This window comes from Epinephelus moara, chromosome 6 (assembly GCF_006386435.1).
Source record: "Epinephelus moara isolate mb chromosome 6, YSFRI_EMoa_1.0, whole genome shotgun sequence".
Taxonomy (NCBI): domain Eukaryota; kingdom Metazoa; phylum Chordata; class Actinopteri; order Perciformes; family Serranidae; genus Epinephelus; species Epinephelus moara.
The window spans coordinates 29365204-29384620 of NC_065511.1; the positions used below are offsets into that span (position 1 = coordinate 29365204).

Genomic DNA, 19417 nt, shown 5'->3' on the forward strand with positions numbered 1-19417 from the left:
TTTCGTAAGTGCTACATTGTGGGCAACTGGACTTACTTGAGTTTCTTGAAAACATTTCACCTCTCATCCAAGAGAGAGGCTTCTTTAGTCCTGAACTAAACTGAACTGAACACTTCAGAACTGAAGAAGCTTCTTGGATGAGAGGTGAAACGTCTTCAAGAAACTCAAGCGAGTCCAGTTGCCCACAATATAGCACTTAAGATTACCACGACTTGAATGACTGAGGATCTTCACCAACACAGTGCAGCTTTTCATATGCAGCTTAGTCCGGACTTTGGTATTTAACTCAATAAAACTACAACAATAAATCATTTCAATCTTCATTTCAAAATTATGTGCAATGAAGTGCAATAACAGGAAAAAAGTACTGAACACATTAACTGAAATACTTGGAGAAGACTTTGTTTGCAATGCCGCCTCAAGACACTAATCGCTCAGTGTTCAGATGGGATTCTGACCCATTCTTCCACACAGACAGTCTTTAAATCTTTAAGTGTTTGTGTCTCTTGAGTAATAAATATCACTTTCAAAACTTCAAAAATGATTGTCTTCAGTTCCCAGGTGCTTACTGAGTGTTGTTAAAAGAAAAGGTGATGTAAGACAGTGGTAAACATGCCCCTGTCACAGCTTTTTTGGAATGTGTTGCAGGCATCAAAATTCAGAATGAGATAAATATGAGATAAATACCTTGTCTTTGCATTGTATTCAATTGAATATACATCGAGGAAGGATTTGCAAATCATTGCATTATGTTTTTATTTATGTTTACACAGAGTCCCAATGTTTATGGAATTGGGGTTGTATTTTGTGAGGGCAGCTGCACTGAAAGTAAAAAGAAATAAGTATGCAAATCGAAACATGGGGTTCGTCCTGCTATACATCACACAGGGAAAGAAAGCAATTGCACAAGTTAAAACAAACTATGAAAAAGTCATAAAGCCACAGACATCACCAGACACTTCTTATCTCCCCTTGTGATGCACTGTCAGGCCCGTAACATTCTTCAATTTCATCATCATGAAACACATGCTCGGGCTAAGGTCAGATGACTGACTTGGCCAGCAAAGGACATTCCACAGTTTGGACATAAAACTCCTTAATTACTTGTCTTCATGCTTGGGATCATTGTCCTAAAACTCAGGGGAGTATTTTGTACTGCACTAAGAGCTATGAGTCAATGTGCTGCACTACAGAGCTAAAATAATGAGAAACATATCACTGTCAGTTAAAAGATGAGCCAGTTAAAAGATACAGTGTTTGATACAGATACTCCAGTAACTGCAAGACACACAGAGCTTGAGATCTGATGATTCACCACAGGCAAGAACGCGAAAGGCCAGTTGCTTTAAAGCCAAGAAGAATATGCAAGAACCTACTTTAATAATTGAGGTCAGAGGCAGACACTTGCTTTAATCCCTGTGAAGGCCCAGGTCACCACATCCATCACTCAGAAATCCATGCAACAGTCCAGGCCAGTCATCACTCACTCTGGGATTTATTAGTTATGTCTGGAGCCGGAGGGTGAGAGGTTAAATGAGAAGCATTGTGTTAGCGGTTATCAGCAGAGAGAGCCCAAAGTGGGTCTTTGTGCTAATCCACACACACACACACACACACACACACACACACACACACACACACACACACACACACACACACACACACACACACACACACTCAGATGTTTAATCAACACTGTGGCCATAGCTGCCAGAGCTGGAAGTTAAATATACAGCCATATACAAACATGCATGTGTGAGAAAGCACACACACACACACACACACACACAAATGCTCATCACATGGTTGGGCTCAAAGACACACACATACCAAACAATCCAATAATACTCAAGCTCATAAACACTTTCCCACACAAACATCCTGTCGAAATCCGAGATGTCTGCAGTCCAGTAGAGCACTCACTGGGCACCTAAACACATGAACATACTCCGTTAGCACACTGCATGACCGAAGAACACACACATGCTCATTCTCTGTCTAATACACGCCTACGCACACACACACACACACAACTTGGTATAAACAGGGCCACTACCAGCTATCCGAATTGCCCAGGGGCACCGCACCATGTCTCATCACTGTAAGCTAATGTTGAACACAGCGGTAGTGCTTGGCGGAGCTGCTGTCACTTTGGCTTCAGATCCAGGTTATTTGCTCGAAGCTCAAATAGGCCAGGTTCTGCGTTGTGGGGTCACTGCTTTCACATGGAGGTGCATACTTTGTCAGTGACAAATGCAGACCAAACTGTAAGTGTTGCACAGGCTTTCATTACCAGCTGCAGCTTAAAAGCCTTTCTGCTGTGCTCGAGTCTTTTACATTCAGCTAGAAAACCAAAGGAGCCAGAGTGTGTCTCTGTGTATCTGTGTGTGTATGTGTGTAAGAGTGTGTGTAAGTGCTCTCTATCTCGCCAGCCTCAAATCCAAAGCAATTAGAGAGGCCAGATGGTGGGCTGGACTCACAGTAAATAGCTGTGCATTGACAGAAGAAGCCTGCAACAAAAATTAACTGTGACAAGGAGCCAGGATGACACACAGATACATGACGGCATCAAAGCACCAGGCAAACATCGAGGACACCCGGCCATAACAGCCATAAACCAACTGTCACAGTCGTGAGGATGTTAACAGCACAACTTGATTGTATCGTTTGGTGGGGGCACAGAGGGGGCACTTGTATGTAAAAACCCAATAAGGCAGGTGCACATACACGCATCAACACACACATTCACTCCTGTGCCAGAACATTCATACATAGACCTGTGCACACACAGACAACCCCCCTATGTGCCCTTCTGTTAAAATTTGACCAAACCAGTTTGGTTTAGTCGGAGTTCAAACAATGCAGCCTTTGAGAGGCGCTCCATTCACCGAGTTTCAGCTTGGCCTGCACATTCCCCAACTGAAAACACAAACTGCCTCCCTCCAGGAAAACCACTGAAGCTACGGCACCGCATTCCTCAACTCTATCCTTTTCTCTCACTTTCTGTGGGTGTGTGTGTGTACAGTATTTGCCTCAAAGGTGTTGGGGCTCCTCTGAATATAATGATTATATATGCTCCTTGAAATACGAAAGTGCATGTGCGCTTTGTACCGTCACTCCTCCTAATCCAAATGCTCAGGTGAAAAATGTGCCCTTTAGAGAACTACAGCAGTCTCCTACATACCTGTTACCAAGGCAGCAAGTTTACTTCAGCCAACCAGGACACATATACGAATCAGAGAGACTGAGAGGAGGTGGAGCTTGAGTACAGGACAATTGTAATCCACAAAATGGCTTCTCCTATTCCTGTGCTCAGTTTCCTCATAAGCCTGTTATCGCACCTCTGTTGACACACACACAGATTTATCGAAACTGAAACGAGACAAACAGCCAGACCAGGAAATGAGAGTGAAAAAAAAGGACAACAAACAAACAAGCAGGAGGGGTGGGGTGTGTCTGCAGCGTGAAGGATGGGTGACAAGAGACAGAGAGGCCACTTCATAACCCGATCAATTAATCTATAAATCTAATCAGTGAGAATCAATGGCTGGCACTTCTATTCAATCTGGCTCCTCAGTCACCAGAGCTGACCGCAAGTGTTAAAGAGACAGAGGGAAGAAAAGGAGAAACAGATACCACACACAGCAACATTTCAAAAATCAAGAAGTCTTTAATAGCAACCAAATACGAAAAAATATAGAAAGACACGACAAAATGGTGACAACAATTCTAATTCATGTTTTTCTTCAAGACCAAAATAAATCTGAAATTAAAAAAATTAAAAAAAGAACAAAAAAGCAACGTTTACACAGAGCAGTCAATAATAAAAAGCACATTTTGGGGGTAAGACTGTTTTGTTGTGTGTACAGTTCATTTGTATAGAATAAGCACATTTGCCAGTTTTGGCAGCAATCACAGCGCGGCAGTCAAGAATAAAGCACTCAGAAAACATAAATTATAAAGCACTGCAAAATAACAGAAAAGAGGAGAAACTGTAATAGGAGAAAATAAATCCTTCATGCTTGCTGTCACTGAGAAATACACAAACGTGACACCATAAATTAGTAATATCTTTTTCTCTGCTACATATTTATATATTTATACTTTATACACAGGGAGGTTTTCTCTCCTTTTTTTTCTTCTTTTATGCTTGTGAGATGGGAGATGTTAAGGCTTTGATTAGTCATCAGATGTTTGGAGCTGAAGAAAAATGTGGAGAAAAAGAAAGAAAAAATATTGGATATTTTGACTGCCTAACCTTGTGCTAGACCCGGACCAGGATCGCGGATTTTTCTAAAAGCATTTTGTCTGACAAGCCTGACTTGGGCTCTGAGGTGGGTGGCAGTGGTGTGTGTGCGAGTGTCTGTGGAGGCGGTCGCAGTGGCGGAGGTGGCTGAAGTGAGAAAAAGTCGGAAAACAACATTTTGAAGATGTGTAGGAAGTTGTGACTCTCTAAAAGCATTGGGAGGGATACGGGGAGGGTGGATGCAGGTCAGCACAGTCAGTGGCATTTTTATGAAAGCTGTGTTCCCCTTGCAGAACAAAAGCAGAACGGACAAACGGTTTGCAAGAAAGCCAGTGTTTCCGACACTGGGTGAAAGGTGTGTGTACCTGAATGTGCAGTTGTCTTTGTTCTACATGGTCGTTGATTTGGGGTTGGGTTGGACTATTTGGGGAATAGAAAGCGGTGGAGCAGGGGACACATCATGCTGCGACTCCTTCCACAGTAACAGGACGCGGTATATGTCCTGACAGAGCCACTGAGCAAGTAGAGGAGAAAGAAGAACTGTTTGTGTGCATCTATGCAAGCGTATTTGTGTGGGCTTATGTCAGGAGATGGCAGAGTTTTCAGGTATGAGGTGTCTTCTGCACAGTTTGGCTGTGGGAGTGAGCATAATGAGAGTGACTGAGGGGTGTTTGTGTGTGGGCGAATGTTTCTCTGCATTCTGCGTATGTACATGTACAGTATGTGTATGTGTGTGTGTGTGTGTGTGTGTGTGTGTGTGAGAGTGAGTGTGCCTTCAAAATGCAAAATAATATCTTCAGTTTGCTGGTTTTCCATGGTGACAAAGGGTGGCTACTCAGGTTACAGCCCCAATGGCAGTAAGAGATGTCCCAAAGCACCCTGAGCATCACGAAAATACACTTCATCACACTACTACACACACACACACACACACACACACACACACACACAGAGCTGACTCAACACAGACCATTGCCTGTGTGGTTACGGTCTACCTGATAAATTATGAGTATTGTGGGTATTTTTGTATTGTGCAGGGTGTCTGTCAAGGAGAAGGAGAAGCCAATTGTGCAAAAAAATACTGTGTGCTTATTATGTGAGAATGCAGGCAATGCTTATTTGAACAAAAAAAAATTATACAAGCGTCTATAATTTTTTTCCCCCGGTACAAATTGACTCTTAGGCTTTAGGTAAACTCACCTCAGTCGGTTCAGTGCGTTTTAACACACAAACCACTGAGGTATTCATTAGGTTAAAAATTACATTCTGAATGCCCTCTGAGACATTTGAACTTTAGGCTTAGCCGACCAAGAACGCCTCTTTACTTCCACAACACTGGCTCCATCAATCTGATATTTACATTTTCATAAATATCCACATTTTCACAAGAAAAATAAAGATGCTTACATATATAGTACACAGATACCTCACACCAAAATGTACATACAACAGTTTTGTCCCTTATCGCTATTTTGACCCCCCAAACCACGTATTACACTCATATTTCTCTTTGTAGCGGTGACACACACAAGTGCAAAAATAAGTAATACATTTTTTTTTTTTAATTTTTGAGTGGTTGTGACAAATCAGCTGTGTTGAGTAAATTCACTGTACCCCAGGTTGACAGGAGTTGCATTTATGTAGAAGCTAAGGCCATTAGATGATAATCCCATTGAACACGCTGGCTTACAATATGCTAGACGGTGCTCAAACACTGTCTGTTTTTGTCACATGCCTCTTGTGTCCCCCTCCTGTTCTCTCTCCGCCCCTCTGAATGTTAACAGCCATCAAAATGGCAAACTAGGACTGCATCACCCTGTGCAGAGACTTGCACTGAGTGTTTCTCACCTCCATAGCTCAAGGTTAAAAAACAACTGTGATAGGAATTGCAGGCAGCCTTCCTTGCTCTTGGCAATAGGTCACCCTGCATTTGACCTTATGACCTGCAGCGTACTGCAACCCAGATCTTTGCCGGGCCTTGCAAGAGGGCAGTACAGTCATCGAGAGCCGCACTCAACAGATTCCCAGTGGGTCAAAGGGGAGAAGATTACAAGGCAGGGAAAAGCATGATTAGAGGAGCTACTGTAGAGCTTCTCTCCAAGATTGTCCATCACAGTCATCCAGTGGCTACATAGATACAGTGACGCATGCAGATGTACACAACTGAGCCTCAAAGACAGCAGCGTGCAGTAGCCACAGAGCAACATTTGCCTGAGTGGGCCTCCGGTGGCTCGTTAGAAGGATAAATTAACAGTCAGGAGACAATCAGCCCTGAAGCTGCATCATAAAGGGCCATTTCACTGCTTGTTGCCTGTTAGTCAATATGACTCCCATTGCTTCGCTGTGGACGCAACCTTTTATGTCTCCCGATCAATTCACTACATTTAACAACATCCGCTAATGGAAAGAAATATTACATGATGTTATTGAAAATCTATCTAACCTAACGCCGTAGTACTTTCCGGGTGGGGTTTGGTTACATCCGGCCATTTACTGAAGTGTGGGAGGAGGCGGTAGAGTCCGTGCACTGGGATGGAGTGAACATGGCTACTCCAGGTGTATTAGTCAGTCCTGGCATGTCAGGGCAGGCCAGGCTGGAATAGAGTAAGTGGGGCGTTTGACACATCAGGAGCAGTAAAATACTCCTCTGCTCTCTGTGGCCCTGACCTCGACACCTCCGGATAAATCATAAACTCCCCATAAACACTGGGAGAGGGGGATGAAGAGAGAGAGGGAGAGAGACTGAGGGATGATAGAGAGATAGAGGTGGGAGGGGGAGAAATCGCCACGTCATAAACGATAAGTGGTGGCAATCTGTTGGTCCCGGCTAAGCGAGCGACTTCACGGCTCATTACCAATCAAGCTCCTCCTGTCAGGAGCGCTCTGAAGAGACGCGGATGAGGAGGAAGAGAAAAGAAGAGACGTGCTCCTCTCTAGTCCTTCCGCCTCCTGCATCCCTCTCTCCATCCCTTGACCCTGTCAGATCGGCTACACCTCATTCCCTCATCTCTTGTTTACCGTCTCTTACCTCCAGGCACTGTACAAAAGTTTGCATGTGAATACCTTGTTAAGAGCTGAGCTCGAACTCTCCTGCAAACTTACTTTGATAGATTTGGCTGCTCTTGTGCTTGTGCAGCACACGAGGACCTAATGTTCTTTTAAATTTTGTAGATTCAAGCGTCGCTGATAAGTTTGCAGAGAAGTTTGAGAGGATGGCAGAGAGAGCCAGAATGAAAGCCCGCCAGTAGACTTCAGCAGCCAGAATAAAAGCTCACCAGTAGACTTGAGCAAACACACTATTCTCTTCTCTAAATCACCTGATGGCTACTGTCTGTACTATCAAATGTCTTCCTCCCAACCCATCACTAGCTACTAACTACCCACCAGCTGTCACAACGCAACGTATTACCAAAACAAAAGGTTTCCCACAGGAGGACTGAGAATAGCAGGCAACACGCAACTGCTTGACAACCCCTTCCACTTCTACTGTTTTGGTGAAGATAAGAGTGAATATGCAAGTGAGTTGCCTCCTCTATAGCCAAGCTTGTATCATGATTCCATTATCCTACTCCCACACTACATAGTTTCTCTCTTTTAGTCTGTCTGTCAAGAGTCCTTGTCAAGGTCCCAGTGATAGCAATAGCATGAGCAGAAGCAGTGGGAGGCAGGTTGTTTCTTTTCTCTGTTTGATTTTCACTTCTTAGGGACCAGATAACAGCAACGCTCCTTTCAGAATGTCCCTCCTCAGTCCATTTCTGGGGCTGCACTGTGATTAATAATAGGCTATGTTTAAAATCAATTTTCAAAAATAAAAGTGGTAGCATTTTCTCTTCTCTATCAGAAAGGGACGAGACCCCTGGAGCCACAAAATCCTCAGGAGGAATCCTCCATCCCTCCTTTTTTCTTCTCCTCCTCCTTTCCTCTTCTCCTCTATACGTAAACAGCAGTCCGTGAGATGACAGAGCCATCCCCCTGGGACTCCATGTCATCATCCAGGTAACCTCCAATCATATCGTCCTGGTCATGCGGTGGGCGAAGCTGAAGGATGGGGGCCCCTCCACTGAAATGGTCATACCTTTCCTCCTCCTCCAGCTCATCAAACTTCCTCCTCTCTGCGTCGTCTAATTCATTGCTCAGCAGGATATCTTGGGCAGTGGGTGTCGTGGCAACAACTTCGGGCCGGCCCCCCATGGTGAGCGGCTGGTGGTGGTTGTTTTTCTCTGCGAGGCCCTGATGGGACGAGCTCTCATTGTAAACGTAGATGGGCCCGTTGTTGTTACCACCTCCGACGCCGCCACTACCTGTTCCTCCGCCCGTGCCGTTCTTGCTGGCCTTCTTGCCGCCCCCAAATATGCGTGTCTTCATGTCACTGCCGCCATTGGCGCGGTAACCCTGCTGTTGCCTGCGGCTACGGGTGACGAGCACAGCGATGAGAGCGGCAACCAAGAGGAGGGCCAGCAGGGAGCCAATCACAGCTCCTGCCACCACGCCGGCATTGGATGGGTTCACTGAGGGCTCTGTAGGAGGGAGGAGAGACGGGGAGGGAGAAAAAGGAAGAAAGGAATATGGTTGAGAAAAGGGAAAAAAAGAGAACAGTGTGAAACATGGAGAGAGGGCAAGAGGGAAAATAGAGACAGCATAAAAAAGGACGAGGAAGAAAGGGTAATGTCAAGGAAAAACGAGAAAGGTAGGAGTTGGATGATGTCAGTGGCCTGTACTGTATTCAGTGAAGTGTGTAAGAGTGCTGAGGTGTCAGTACAGTCAAAAGTGTGTCTCTGTGTGTGTGTGTGTGTGTGTGTGCTAAGCCTCTTCCTACACTGACATTTCCTCCTCTCCCTCAGAGCTGCTCCTGTCCCCATTCCCACAGCCACGTCACAACAACGTCGCAGCCACGTTTCCCCCTGTGTTGCCCTTCAACGGCCAGGGTCTGTCCAAGGCTTCGCACAAATCACAAGGCAAGGCAGCAGGAGGGGGGTAAAAAGTGCAAGCCACATACACACATACACATTCAGAGGGAGCGGGGAATGGCATGTGCAGGGGCAGAACAGGTGGAGGCCATGCAGCGGAGGAGGATAATGATGGATGGAGGAGTGGAGGGTTCGAAATTAGATGAAGAAGAGGAGGAGGAGGCAGAGGAGGAGTGAGTGAGTGACAAAGTGACACAGCGGAATGACAACTCTTCCTGGAAGCCATGAGCATAGAGCAGGGGGACAGTTTGGCACCCCTCCGCTCCTGTAAAACAAAAGGCAATGCTCGAGTGCATGCTGGTCCTAGATGTGTGTCCCTTTTTATTCCAGCACTATCTGTTTAGTCACGACTGCCATGTTACACACATACGCATGAAAAGAAGCCATTTTAAGTTCACTTTAAATCAAACGAAGGCTGCCTTAAAGTGCAGCCTGGCTAAGGATGGTATATAAGCAAGACTAGGGCTCCACCGTCTAATACACAGTATTTCTGTTTGTGTATCAAAACTCCAGGGAGAGGTAGTGGTGTCTAAATCAGGTGTGTGAAGACGTCCCATATGACTTGTCAGCCATATAGTGCTCCTTCACTGAACTCACACTTCCCACTCCCTCGACATCCCTCGGCAGTGATATTAGTACGATATTTCAAAGCAGGTATTTGAACAGCAAAAAGATACAACTGCTTTTGCAGAGGAGGAAACCACCGGTTAACATTAAGGCTGAATATTATTTGAAATGTTTTGATTTATTGTAGCAATAATAAAGTGTTTCAGCACCAAGGAGTTTCAGCACCAAAAGAATACAGTTCTTGATTCCTTAATTTAAGGAATATAAACGTGTTTTTATAGAAGAGCCTTTTCTTTGTTTCATCAAATATTTAAAGGTCAGATGTGTAGGATTTACTGGCATCTATGTGAGAGCCAGTGTTTTATTTGTCTGTTCTCGGCTACTGAAGAACAACATGGTAATGAAAACACTGCAATTCTTATTTTCAGGTGATTATAAACTACTAAAAACAAAGTCATAATATAATATACCCCCTGAATCCTACACCTGGACCTTTAAATACATTAGTTATAGTTGTAGCCACATAGGCTAAATAAAATACTATCTAAAGTCAGCAAAATTCTGATTTAAATCAGAATATATCTGATGAAAATGAAGCAAACCACACTAGCATTCACTGCCAACTCTGACTAAAAGTTGATGTTTTTGGACACATTTAGTCAGAACTCAAAAAAAGGACTGAGCTTTGATACCAGGCTTGGTTAAGAAACTAAAGCCTCTCAGAGAACCATGACAGTGTTACTGCTTTGCACAGGCTTTTTCGGGGCCATGAGTTCAGGGCTCTAAGTGCTTTCTGGGAGTATGACAACTCCCCACAGACTCTGTGACCGTTTCCCTTGTGTGGTCATCATCTATAACTCAGTGGGCAGGGAGTATGGCTCTAACAATGCCGGAGTTAAGGGTCAGCTCTATCCGAGCTGTTTGCATTCACTGTACTGTGAAGCACTTTAAACAAAAACGCTCTCAGAATTTGCAGGGTATTTTACAAAGAAATATACACAATATAAAAAGTAGAACAACTTTTATATAAGGCGGAGGAGCTCTCCAGTATGATGGATATACAGCTTAGACTTTATTCCACAAACTGTTTATGCAACAACGTGCCTCATTCAGACCTTTACAGAGTAAACCTACTTTTAAGAGAAGGGAATATTGATGCCTGAATGTATATCATTCTCACTTTTACATGATTCAAAGTATCACAATTTGGAGCTTATAATCTATTCTGTATGAATGCATGTTTTTTTTTTTAATGTAATGTACTTGTTTACTCGGTGTGGATATATTTGGATGCCTCAGAAGCAATAAACAAAATGCTTTCATGCAACTCTTTAAATCCCAGAGGAAGGCACATTGTTGCAGAAACATCATCTTTATTGAAGTCTATTTATCATTCATCATACTCCAAAGTGTTCGGCTTCCTTCAGGTTTTAGCGCATGAGTTACACAATAAAACAAAATAAGTTGTAGCCCCTGGTTCAAAGTGATCAAGAACCCTTGGCTAAGCTGAACATCCTGTCTGTTGCTCTGGCTCCCCTCTTCACTCTCTGCACTTCCACCAGCCGCTGCAGAGGATTAAACCAGTAAACGCTGCTGTTGAAATCCCTGCCTAAATTTGAAAGTAGCAAATCAGCCCGACTCTTATTGTCATTCCCATTTAAAATCCATCAGAAGCTGGCCCCTCTTGTTAAGTGTACAGAGAGCTGACAGAATTACTCTTGTAACACTGATTCTTGTCAAGAGAGAAAAATGGTAGTATACTGCTGTCTACACCTGTGCTTCGCTCTTCTCTTCCACTTTATTTCTGCCTCTTCTCTCCTCCACTACCCCTTTTCTCCATCTCTGCCACCACTTCACAAGCTGTCTCCTGCATGCACTCTTTCCGTCTGCTCTAAATCCATTCTCCCTGCCATCTCTCCAATTTACGTTTGTATTTCTGTCACATGTTACTATTCTCCTCTGTGCTTCACTTTCAACATAAGCCTCGGGAAAAAATTAATAATTTCATGTGGGTATATTTTCTTTTCCTCTCTTTCAATTTCTCTCACTAGCCTCCCAAAGCAAACTGTCTCTTTCCCCTCCTATTCTCCCCCGAGCAGTGCTAAACATTCCTGTTCGCACACATGAGAGTGAGAGCTAGCCCTCAGTGTCCACTTGTAACAGGAACACAAGAAATGCATTATCACCTCGGGCTTCGTGGCGCGCCGGCACATGCAACGTGGCAACAATCTCTGTGCAAACTTGGGGCCGGATGCTGCCACACATTGCCGTCACATCAAAGGGAATTACACTGAAATTTAAATGCAAATTCTCCCTAAATTCCTCTCATCCAATTATTTTTAATGCGTCGCTCAAGTCAGTCCTTAAGTGTCTCTCTCAAAGTCTTTGCTGGTAAATCCTTTTGTCGGTGATAATTCATGTTTTATTCTACCCTTCTGGAGACAACACTTAAAAGATTCAAGAGATAGATGTTAAAAGGAGCCACCCCAGGTTCCCAGTACAGGCCCACTACAGACCCAGACACATCCTAACAAAGCACCAGTGGAATTTATTTCAGTGGGTGAGGAGAGGACATCTTATAAACACATGCTGTTGGATGAGACAGCAGAAAAACTGCAATATGCATGCTGTGTGGATAACAAGGGGGGAAAAAAATAGAAAAACAAACATGCAGAACTACAGTGTCCCACCCCTCCCCAAACACACACACGCACACACACGCGCACCATACTGTGTAAGCCAAAAACAGCATGCTTCTTATGAAGTCACGTCCAGCACGACCGTAAGCTCCAAGTGACCGCAAGTAATAAGAGAGATGGAGCGGAAGTAACGTCTACTGCAGCCTCCCAAAAACACGCATGGTCACATACACACACTCATACACACTCACAGACACACACGCACGCCATCATGGTCATCAGAGGTCTGACGCTGGGCTGGGCTGCACCTAGAGCATAGCTTAGTAGTATTCTCTGTCAGCATGTTAACTTATTGAACAGAGCTGTGTGTTTGTGTGTGCGTGTGTGCGCTAATGAGGGGTGGGCAGGGGGCCAGTAGCAGGCTGGAGGGAGACTTGGCTCCATCAGACCTGTTCTCTAGCTGTTTTCGCATGGCCGGAGACACACACTGACAGACACAGACAGATACAGGCAGACACACACACACACCCAAACCCAGTGAAGGAAAAGGTCCAAGCCTCTTGTTCTTGAACTGCCTTCTTAGAGGAGTCTTAAAAACAGGAAGAATTGAGGAGAAATCTTTTTTTTTGTTGGACTTCAGAGCCCCTCTGACTATGTGGGGGATTGAATTGGGGGCACTTAACTTTTTGAGGTTCAGCTGAGCAACCCCCCGTAAGGAACGATGGGGGGAGAAAATAACAAGATGGAAGATGGAGAGAATCTGGGTTAGCCACACAAGAACCCCCGCGAGAGGAGACTGGAATGGAGGGATGGATGGAGGGATGGAGACTACTAAGCTGTGATTAAGAAAGAGCTACTGGTATTTAAGAGTTAAGCTTAAAGAGAGGGGGAGATAGCACGGGCGTAAGCAAGAGAGAGCGAGAGAGAATGCTGGGGGCAGGAGTCTCCTCTCTGAGCAGGGAGATCAGCGGCAGACTTGTGGAGGCTGAAAGACAACCTGAGAGAGATAAGGAGGATGAGGAGAGAGCATATGCTAACTGAGAGGATGAGAGATGCAATGAAAAGAGCAAACTGCAGCGAAAGAGATAGCGAGGGGGAGATAAATCGAAAGAAAGGAGGAGGGGAGAGCAGGGTAGGATACTTGAGCGTGTGTGAGTAAGCAGCAGGATCGAAGATGAGAGGAGGAGAGGCAAGGAGAAGAAAGGACATCCATCTCTCTCTCTGCCTCCGGGAGCACAGGACAGGACTGAGGGCAGAGGACATGGGCAACACCCACACAGACACACAGACACACACGAGAGTGTGAATTTATGTGTGTGTGTCATGCAGCTGTGGGGTAGAGAGCAGTGGGGGACCTGCTATGTAGCAGGTGCTGGCCATTTCACGCCTGTCGGCCCCTCTTAGCCCTGTTTGTCTACACGCGTTCACATTAGCCTCCACAGGTCTGCATCGCACTCCCATCTGGAGTCATTCCACATCTTTCTCTCGCTCTGTTTCAACCATCAGCCACTCTTTCATTTCACTCTAACCAATACAAACCCAATCTCTGAACACTTCTCACCACCTCTCTGCCTTCTACAAACCCTTCTTCACTCTGACACTTGCCGGTCGCCTCAGTCAGCTCTTAACTGCCGGTGAATTTAGCTCACATCTGATCCTCCTCCTCCTCCTCTGCCAATGAGTAAGAGAGGAGTGGGAAGGAGGGAGGAGGTGGTCGGCCGTGAGAGAGCAAGAGGAGATGGAGGATGGAGATGACAGGACAAGGAGACCAGAGAAAGCAGAAAGAAAATGCAGAGAGGAAGAGAAATGAAAAAGAAAGTGGGATGAAGAATGGGAGTGGAGTGGAAATGTAGGATAAAAGACAGAGCGAGAAGGGAGCGGATGGTGGAATGAGGAGAGAAGCAGCCAGGAGCTGAAGCAGCAAAGGGTGACTGATCCGCTCTGAGAGGCTTGGAGACAGACAGACACACACACTATGCTGAGAGATAGTGGAGGCCAATAGCGGTGAAGATAGGATGCAATGGCACAAGATTCCCATGGGAGTTTTAAATGCCGTCAGCATCCTCTCTCTCTCTCTCTCCCTCCATCCCTCATGCCTTGCTCTCTTAGTGTGAGGATTGCACGCTGGCACTGATTTATCCTGGTGCATGTTCCCTGGCTTTTTAGTCTGAGAGCAGCAACCTTCATCTTCCCCCCCTCTGCTGCCTGGATCGTTGTATCTTCCTTGCTTATTGCTTGTACTACACAGCAGGAGATGGTGACATCCTTTGTGCTACAGAAGCCAGTTATGCTACAGTGCGGCGGTACAGAATGGCCCCAGAGGAGTGGTGACGCATGCTGTGGCACCATAAGGAGCCAAGGGACTTGAAGAAAGATGGGGGGTGAGCGAAAGACAGAAAAAAGGATGAAATAAAGAGAGACTGAGCAAAAGGACAAGAAAAAAAATGAGGGCATGAAGTTTCTGGGTTGCTCTTAAACTGAAGCCACCAGAGAAATGCACTTTTTCCCCATTATGGGCAAGGTTTAGCCTTATGTCAGCAGAAAATAACTTCCGGTTAAGTGCAGGCAGAAGAGTGGAGGGGGATGTATTTTGTATGAGGTGAAAATCAGAAATGAACCCTGTTGAGGGGTGCAGCTAAAACTACTGAGGAACAGAGGGGGATAGACTGTTTTCCATCATAACTGGCACCGTTCTGGATGGTTTAACTCAGACACCCGAGGTGGAACAAGCTACACAGCACACAGACAGATGCATGCACCTGAATACACATAATATCACAAATATGAGCCAGCAAACATAAACAGACAGTACATCAGCGCATGTCTAGCCTCAGCTAGACCCAAGGCTACACAGAAATACCACTTCTTTTCAAAGTCAACAGTGTCACTGCGAGTCAAATTCATCACTTGCAGTGATTGCAGCCTTATCTTCAAGCTGCTGAGTTTAATGAACACTGCTCATTTACTTTGCTTTAGTCTCTCCTGTCATTAGCGATGGCCAAGGGTACTGCTGAGATGCTACTCAGTTTCTTTTGTGATCATGACTTCAGGGGGCGAACCGCTCCCTCTCTCATTTTAGAAAAAAATACAGAAAAGGCGAAAATATCATCTCATCCATGTGCACCACTCACAATGTGAACTAAACCTTGTGAACAAACCGCTTTGTAAATGCCATGTGATGCACAAAGCCAGTAGACAGACCTTGGGTACCGCTGCGGCACAGAAACCTTGATCATTCAGTGTTATTGAGCGCATGCAAAGAGACACAGAAAAGTGATATGCATTCCTAATAGGACACAGAGAATTAGTGAGGTGAAAAGTCAAAAGAAAGAGCCCACATTCGTGCACATTCTGTAGAGCAGTCACACACACACATACACACACACACCATGGACAGAGCAGCTGGACCCTCTAACCCTAAACTACACACCCAAGATAGTCCTCAGCACAGAGAATGTATGTGTGTTCGTGTGACATGTGAGGCAGAACAAGGTGTGTGTCCCTGGGGAAAACATGAGAGCATAGCACACCAGGAAATGTGTAGCATGTATGATTAAAGTGCACTCGGTTCCAGTTCATCAGCTGGGATGATATAAATGTTTCCATATACAAACCGGGGGAAAGTTTAGATGATGAATGAGGCCCAAGTGAGCCACCAATGTTTTTTATTTTACTTCTGAAATGTTCACTGCTTTACCGAAGCATTTACTGTGTTCAGTTCATCAGTGAGTTGGGACATTTGTAACTTGTGTAAAGGCCCGGACACACCAAACTGACAGGCTAAGAAGGCCAACTGTTGCATTGCTTATTTCATGGCCAAAAAGTTGCACTTTAATACATTTTAAAGACTACAGCCAACGTCCAACCAGCACGTACGTTCTGTGCCTGCATGAGAGGAAATAACTCTCCATACCTGCAGGAGGCAGTAGTGTGTATTCTTCATTCAAAAAGGGAAAGCAGAAAATTGACAGGACTGATTCAAGACGCTAGTTAGCCAGTTAGCACATTATCAACACAACCCGATGTTGAAAGAACAAAGGATATTAATTGTGTGATAGCGAACAGTAACACAATTACTAACCATTTCTGCGAGACAGCTAACTAATCTTACCTACTATAACAAGATTGTTTCACTCTCACACCCTCTTGACTTTAGCTGTTTGTTTGCTTTCCTCACCTCCATCGCTCTTCTTATGCAATGAGCTGAACTGCCACTCAGTGATTTCTTTCACCGACAGGCTCTGCCATCTCTGAGGCCGACTGTACATGTGCATGAAAAACGACCGTTAGCTTGGTGTGTCAGGGCCCTAAGTTACACTTAATCTTGGTTTTAACTTACTTACAACAGGAAATGTGTCGACAGGAGTAATTATGATGCTGATTCATCAAACCACAGTGCACAAAGAGAACACTTCTGTTACTTGTTTCATGTTGTCCTCTGAGCAGGTTAAAGTATGTTAAATATTATCAAACCTTCATCTTGAGGGCCGTTAATGGACATGTTATGTAATGAAACTTTTTTGTGCACATTTGTTGGCGTGTTTGTGCTTGTTTGTGCCCTTTAACTCACCTCTTACAAAGACTGTGACCTGGTCTCTGCCGACCCCGATGCGGTTCTTGACCTCACAAACAAAAGTGGTGTTGACAGCATCGTCCACCTTCAGCACCTTCAGCTCTTTGCCTGTGATCTGCACTGTGTCTGGCTTCTCTCCTGACATCCTGCGGGGACGTGAGCATATTGGCATGAGTTTAAAAAAAAAGAAAGAAAGGAAGAAGGCCAAAAAAGAAATTGAAAATAGGACTGTGGTTTGTTTGACTTTGGGCACAATGAGAGCATCGAGACAGATGTACATTTACAGAAATATGCCGTATTGTGCAATGTCATCAAATTCAACTAATCTTGATCGGCAGTGCAAAACCAATCAGTTTCCCCCTTCCTCAAAAGGCAATCCATTATCACGCAGTGAAGGAAAATAGGATGGGGATAGGAGGAAAATCAAAACTGTTGGATCGGGGCCCGAAATCTCATCTCTCCCATTTTTAAGCACCAGACTTTAGTTCCCCCCCCAAAATTTTGATACAGTTACATTAATAGCTGATGATACAGAAAAAGGGAGGGAGAAAGTCATATTGTGCTTCTCATTATGCGAGGGTTAAATCTCGAGTCGCAGAGTCCATTATGAGAAATTATACGGCTATCTCCATAATCAGAGCACAGCGCTGTAGTGGCAATAATAAAAGCGCTGATTACAGCTCTCTGGACCTGGGAACGAAGGGCAAGGAAGGGAGAATAAGAGAAAAAGAGATAAGAGAAAGCAAGGGCACTGAAAAAAAAGAGAGATGGAGGAAGAGACGACAATTCAAAAGAGAAGACAGATGTTGGTATACTCACGTCTTCCACTGGGTGGTCAGCGGAACAGGGTTTGCGGTAGCATCACAGATTAGCACCACATTTGTACGACCCACATACCAATTATTGTCGTAACCCACTATTGTCACCTGAGGGGGGTCTGAGGGAAGGACAGGTGAATGACAGAAGGGAGAAGAAGAAAAAAGTGTTCAATTAATCACTCCAAGGTTTAATGTTAGAGGGTGAACCACAAAGAAATTCATAGTATGATACAGAAATACTAAGTGCTGTGTGTGTGGTGTCTTACACTGTACTGCTAGCTTCATCGGGAAGCTCTCTGGTTTGACTTGGGTTCTGTGCTTCACCACGCAGCTAATGTCCTTCCCGTTGTCTGCCGCTGTGGGAACCATGCGGTACTCGCTGGTCACGGTCACGGTGTTGTCAGCACCCGGCTTAGACACTGTCGTCGCATTGCCATTGGCTGTGGTCACCCAATTGATCTGAGCAGCGGGGCGACCATCCAAAGACTCACAGCGTGCCACGGCGACCGGCTTAGTGCCCGCTTCCACTGTCACGACGGAGGCCGAGTTCTGAGGCTTAGCTGATGGATGGATGGGTGGATGGACGGATTGATGCAAGGGTGGAGGGTGGGTGGGGGAGAGAGACACAGAGTGGCAGAGAGAAGATTAAAGGATGTAGAAATAGATAAAATGGAAATAAGACAGCTGAGGGAAAAGATAATGTGCACCATTATTGATAAACAATTTGAGTCACCAGCCTGGCAAAAACAAATCCAAAACCTCAATCTCCAAACATCCTGTGTTCCCCTACTTGCCCTCTCTTTCTCTCTCTCCTCTGTCTTTTATCTCTCCAGAGCCCACATTGATAAACACTTAGGCGCACGAGTGCAAACACACCCAAACCCTAAATCTTCTTTCACTCTCCCTCCATTTCTTTAATCTATTGTCTCTCTATCCCTATCAACCGCCATTGATAAACAATTTCCCTGACTGGTCCACTGCATTTCCATACACAAATTCTAAATCACTACATGATCTCTGCCAACCCCCACCCCCTGTCCTCATACCTCCTCAATTTCCCTCTATGATACGAGTGTGGGATCAGAGGAGAGCAGGCAGGACAGCAGCTGACAGCGGGCATGACAAGCAGCCAGATCAATATAGTGTCTTAGGGGAGGCAGGGAGGAATGATGCGTTGGAGAGAGAAGAGAGCGGAGTAGAGGCACTGGTGCCGGGCCAAGGTTAGACCAATGGTTCCATTGCATTAACAAGAACACAATTGATCTGACAATACCACTTATAATAGCAATTAAGCCTAGCTGGACATGCTTTTAACCTGCATACTACCTTTGGGGGTGGGAGAGAGCTAGAGAGAAAGACAGAGAGAGGTAGGCGGAGAGTACTTTGCATTTTTATATATAGTTAGCAGCATGGTAAATGTGCATATGCTTGCTACAGATGGATGGGTGACAAATTTAAGGAAAAACTAGCATGCAACAGCTTTAATGCACCTCAATTCAACACATCTCAAGAAGCCCTACTGGAGAGACGAGCACCATGGAACACAGAATTAGGTTTTTGGTGAGAGAAGCTAATTAATTGATACAAGTAATTTTAGACAGTTGGCC

At 45.0% G+C, this 19417-nt stretch overlaps 1 protein-coding gene across 2 annotated transcripts in view; it reads right to left on the reverse strand.

The window, feature by feature from the left end:
• Positions 1 to 19417, reverse strand: part of si:ch73-22o12.1 (nectin-2) — a 93505-nt gene that overhangs the window by 37210 nt on the left and 36878 nt on the right. Inside the window, exons 4-7 of one of the 2 annotated variants that reach the window (XM_050047422.1) lie at positions 18077 to 18370; positions 17812 to 17929; positions 16990 to 17138; positions 3651 to 8763 (exon numbers count right to left, since the gene is read on the reverse strand). In XM_050047422.1, the coding sequence (XP_049903379.1) occupies positions 8177 to 8763; positions 16990 to 17138; positions 17812 to 17929; positions 18077 to 18370 (1148 nt within the window). In that variant the 3' untranslated portion in view covers positions 3651 to 8176. Of the gene's footprint in view, positions 1 to 3650; positions 8764 to 16989; positions 17139 to 17811; positions 17930 to 18076; positions 18371 to 19417 lie in introns of those variants that run through there. The other variant, XM_050047423.1, reaches the window with a different exon arrangement.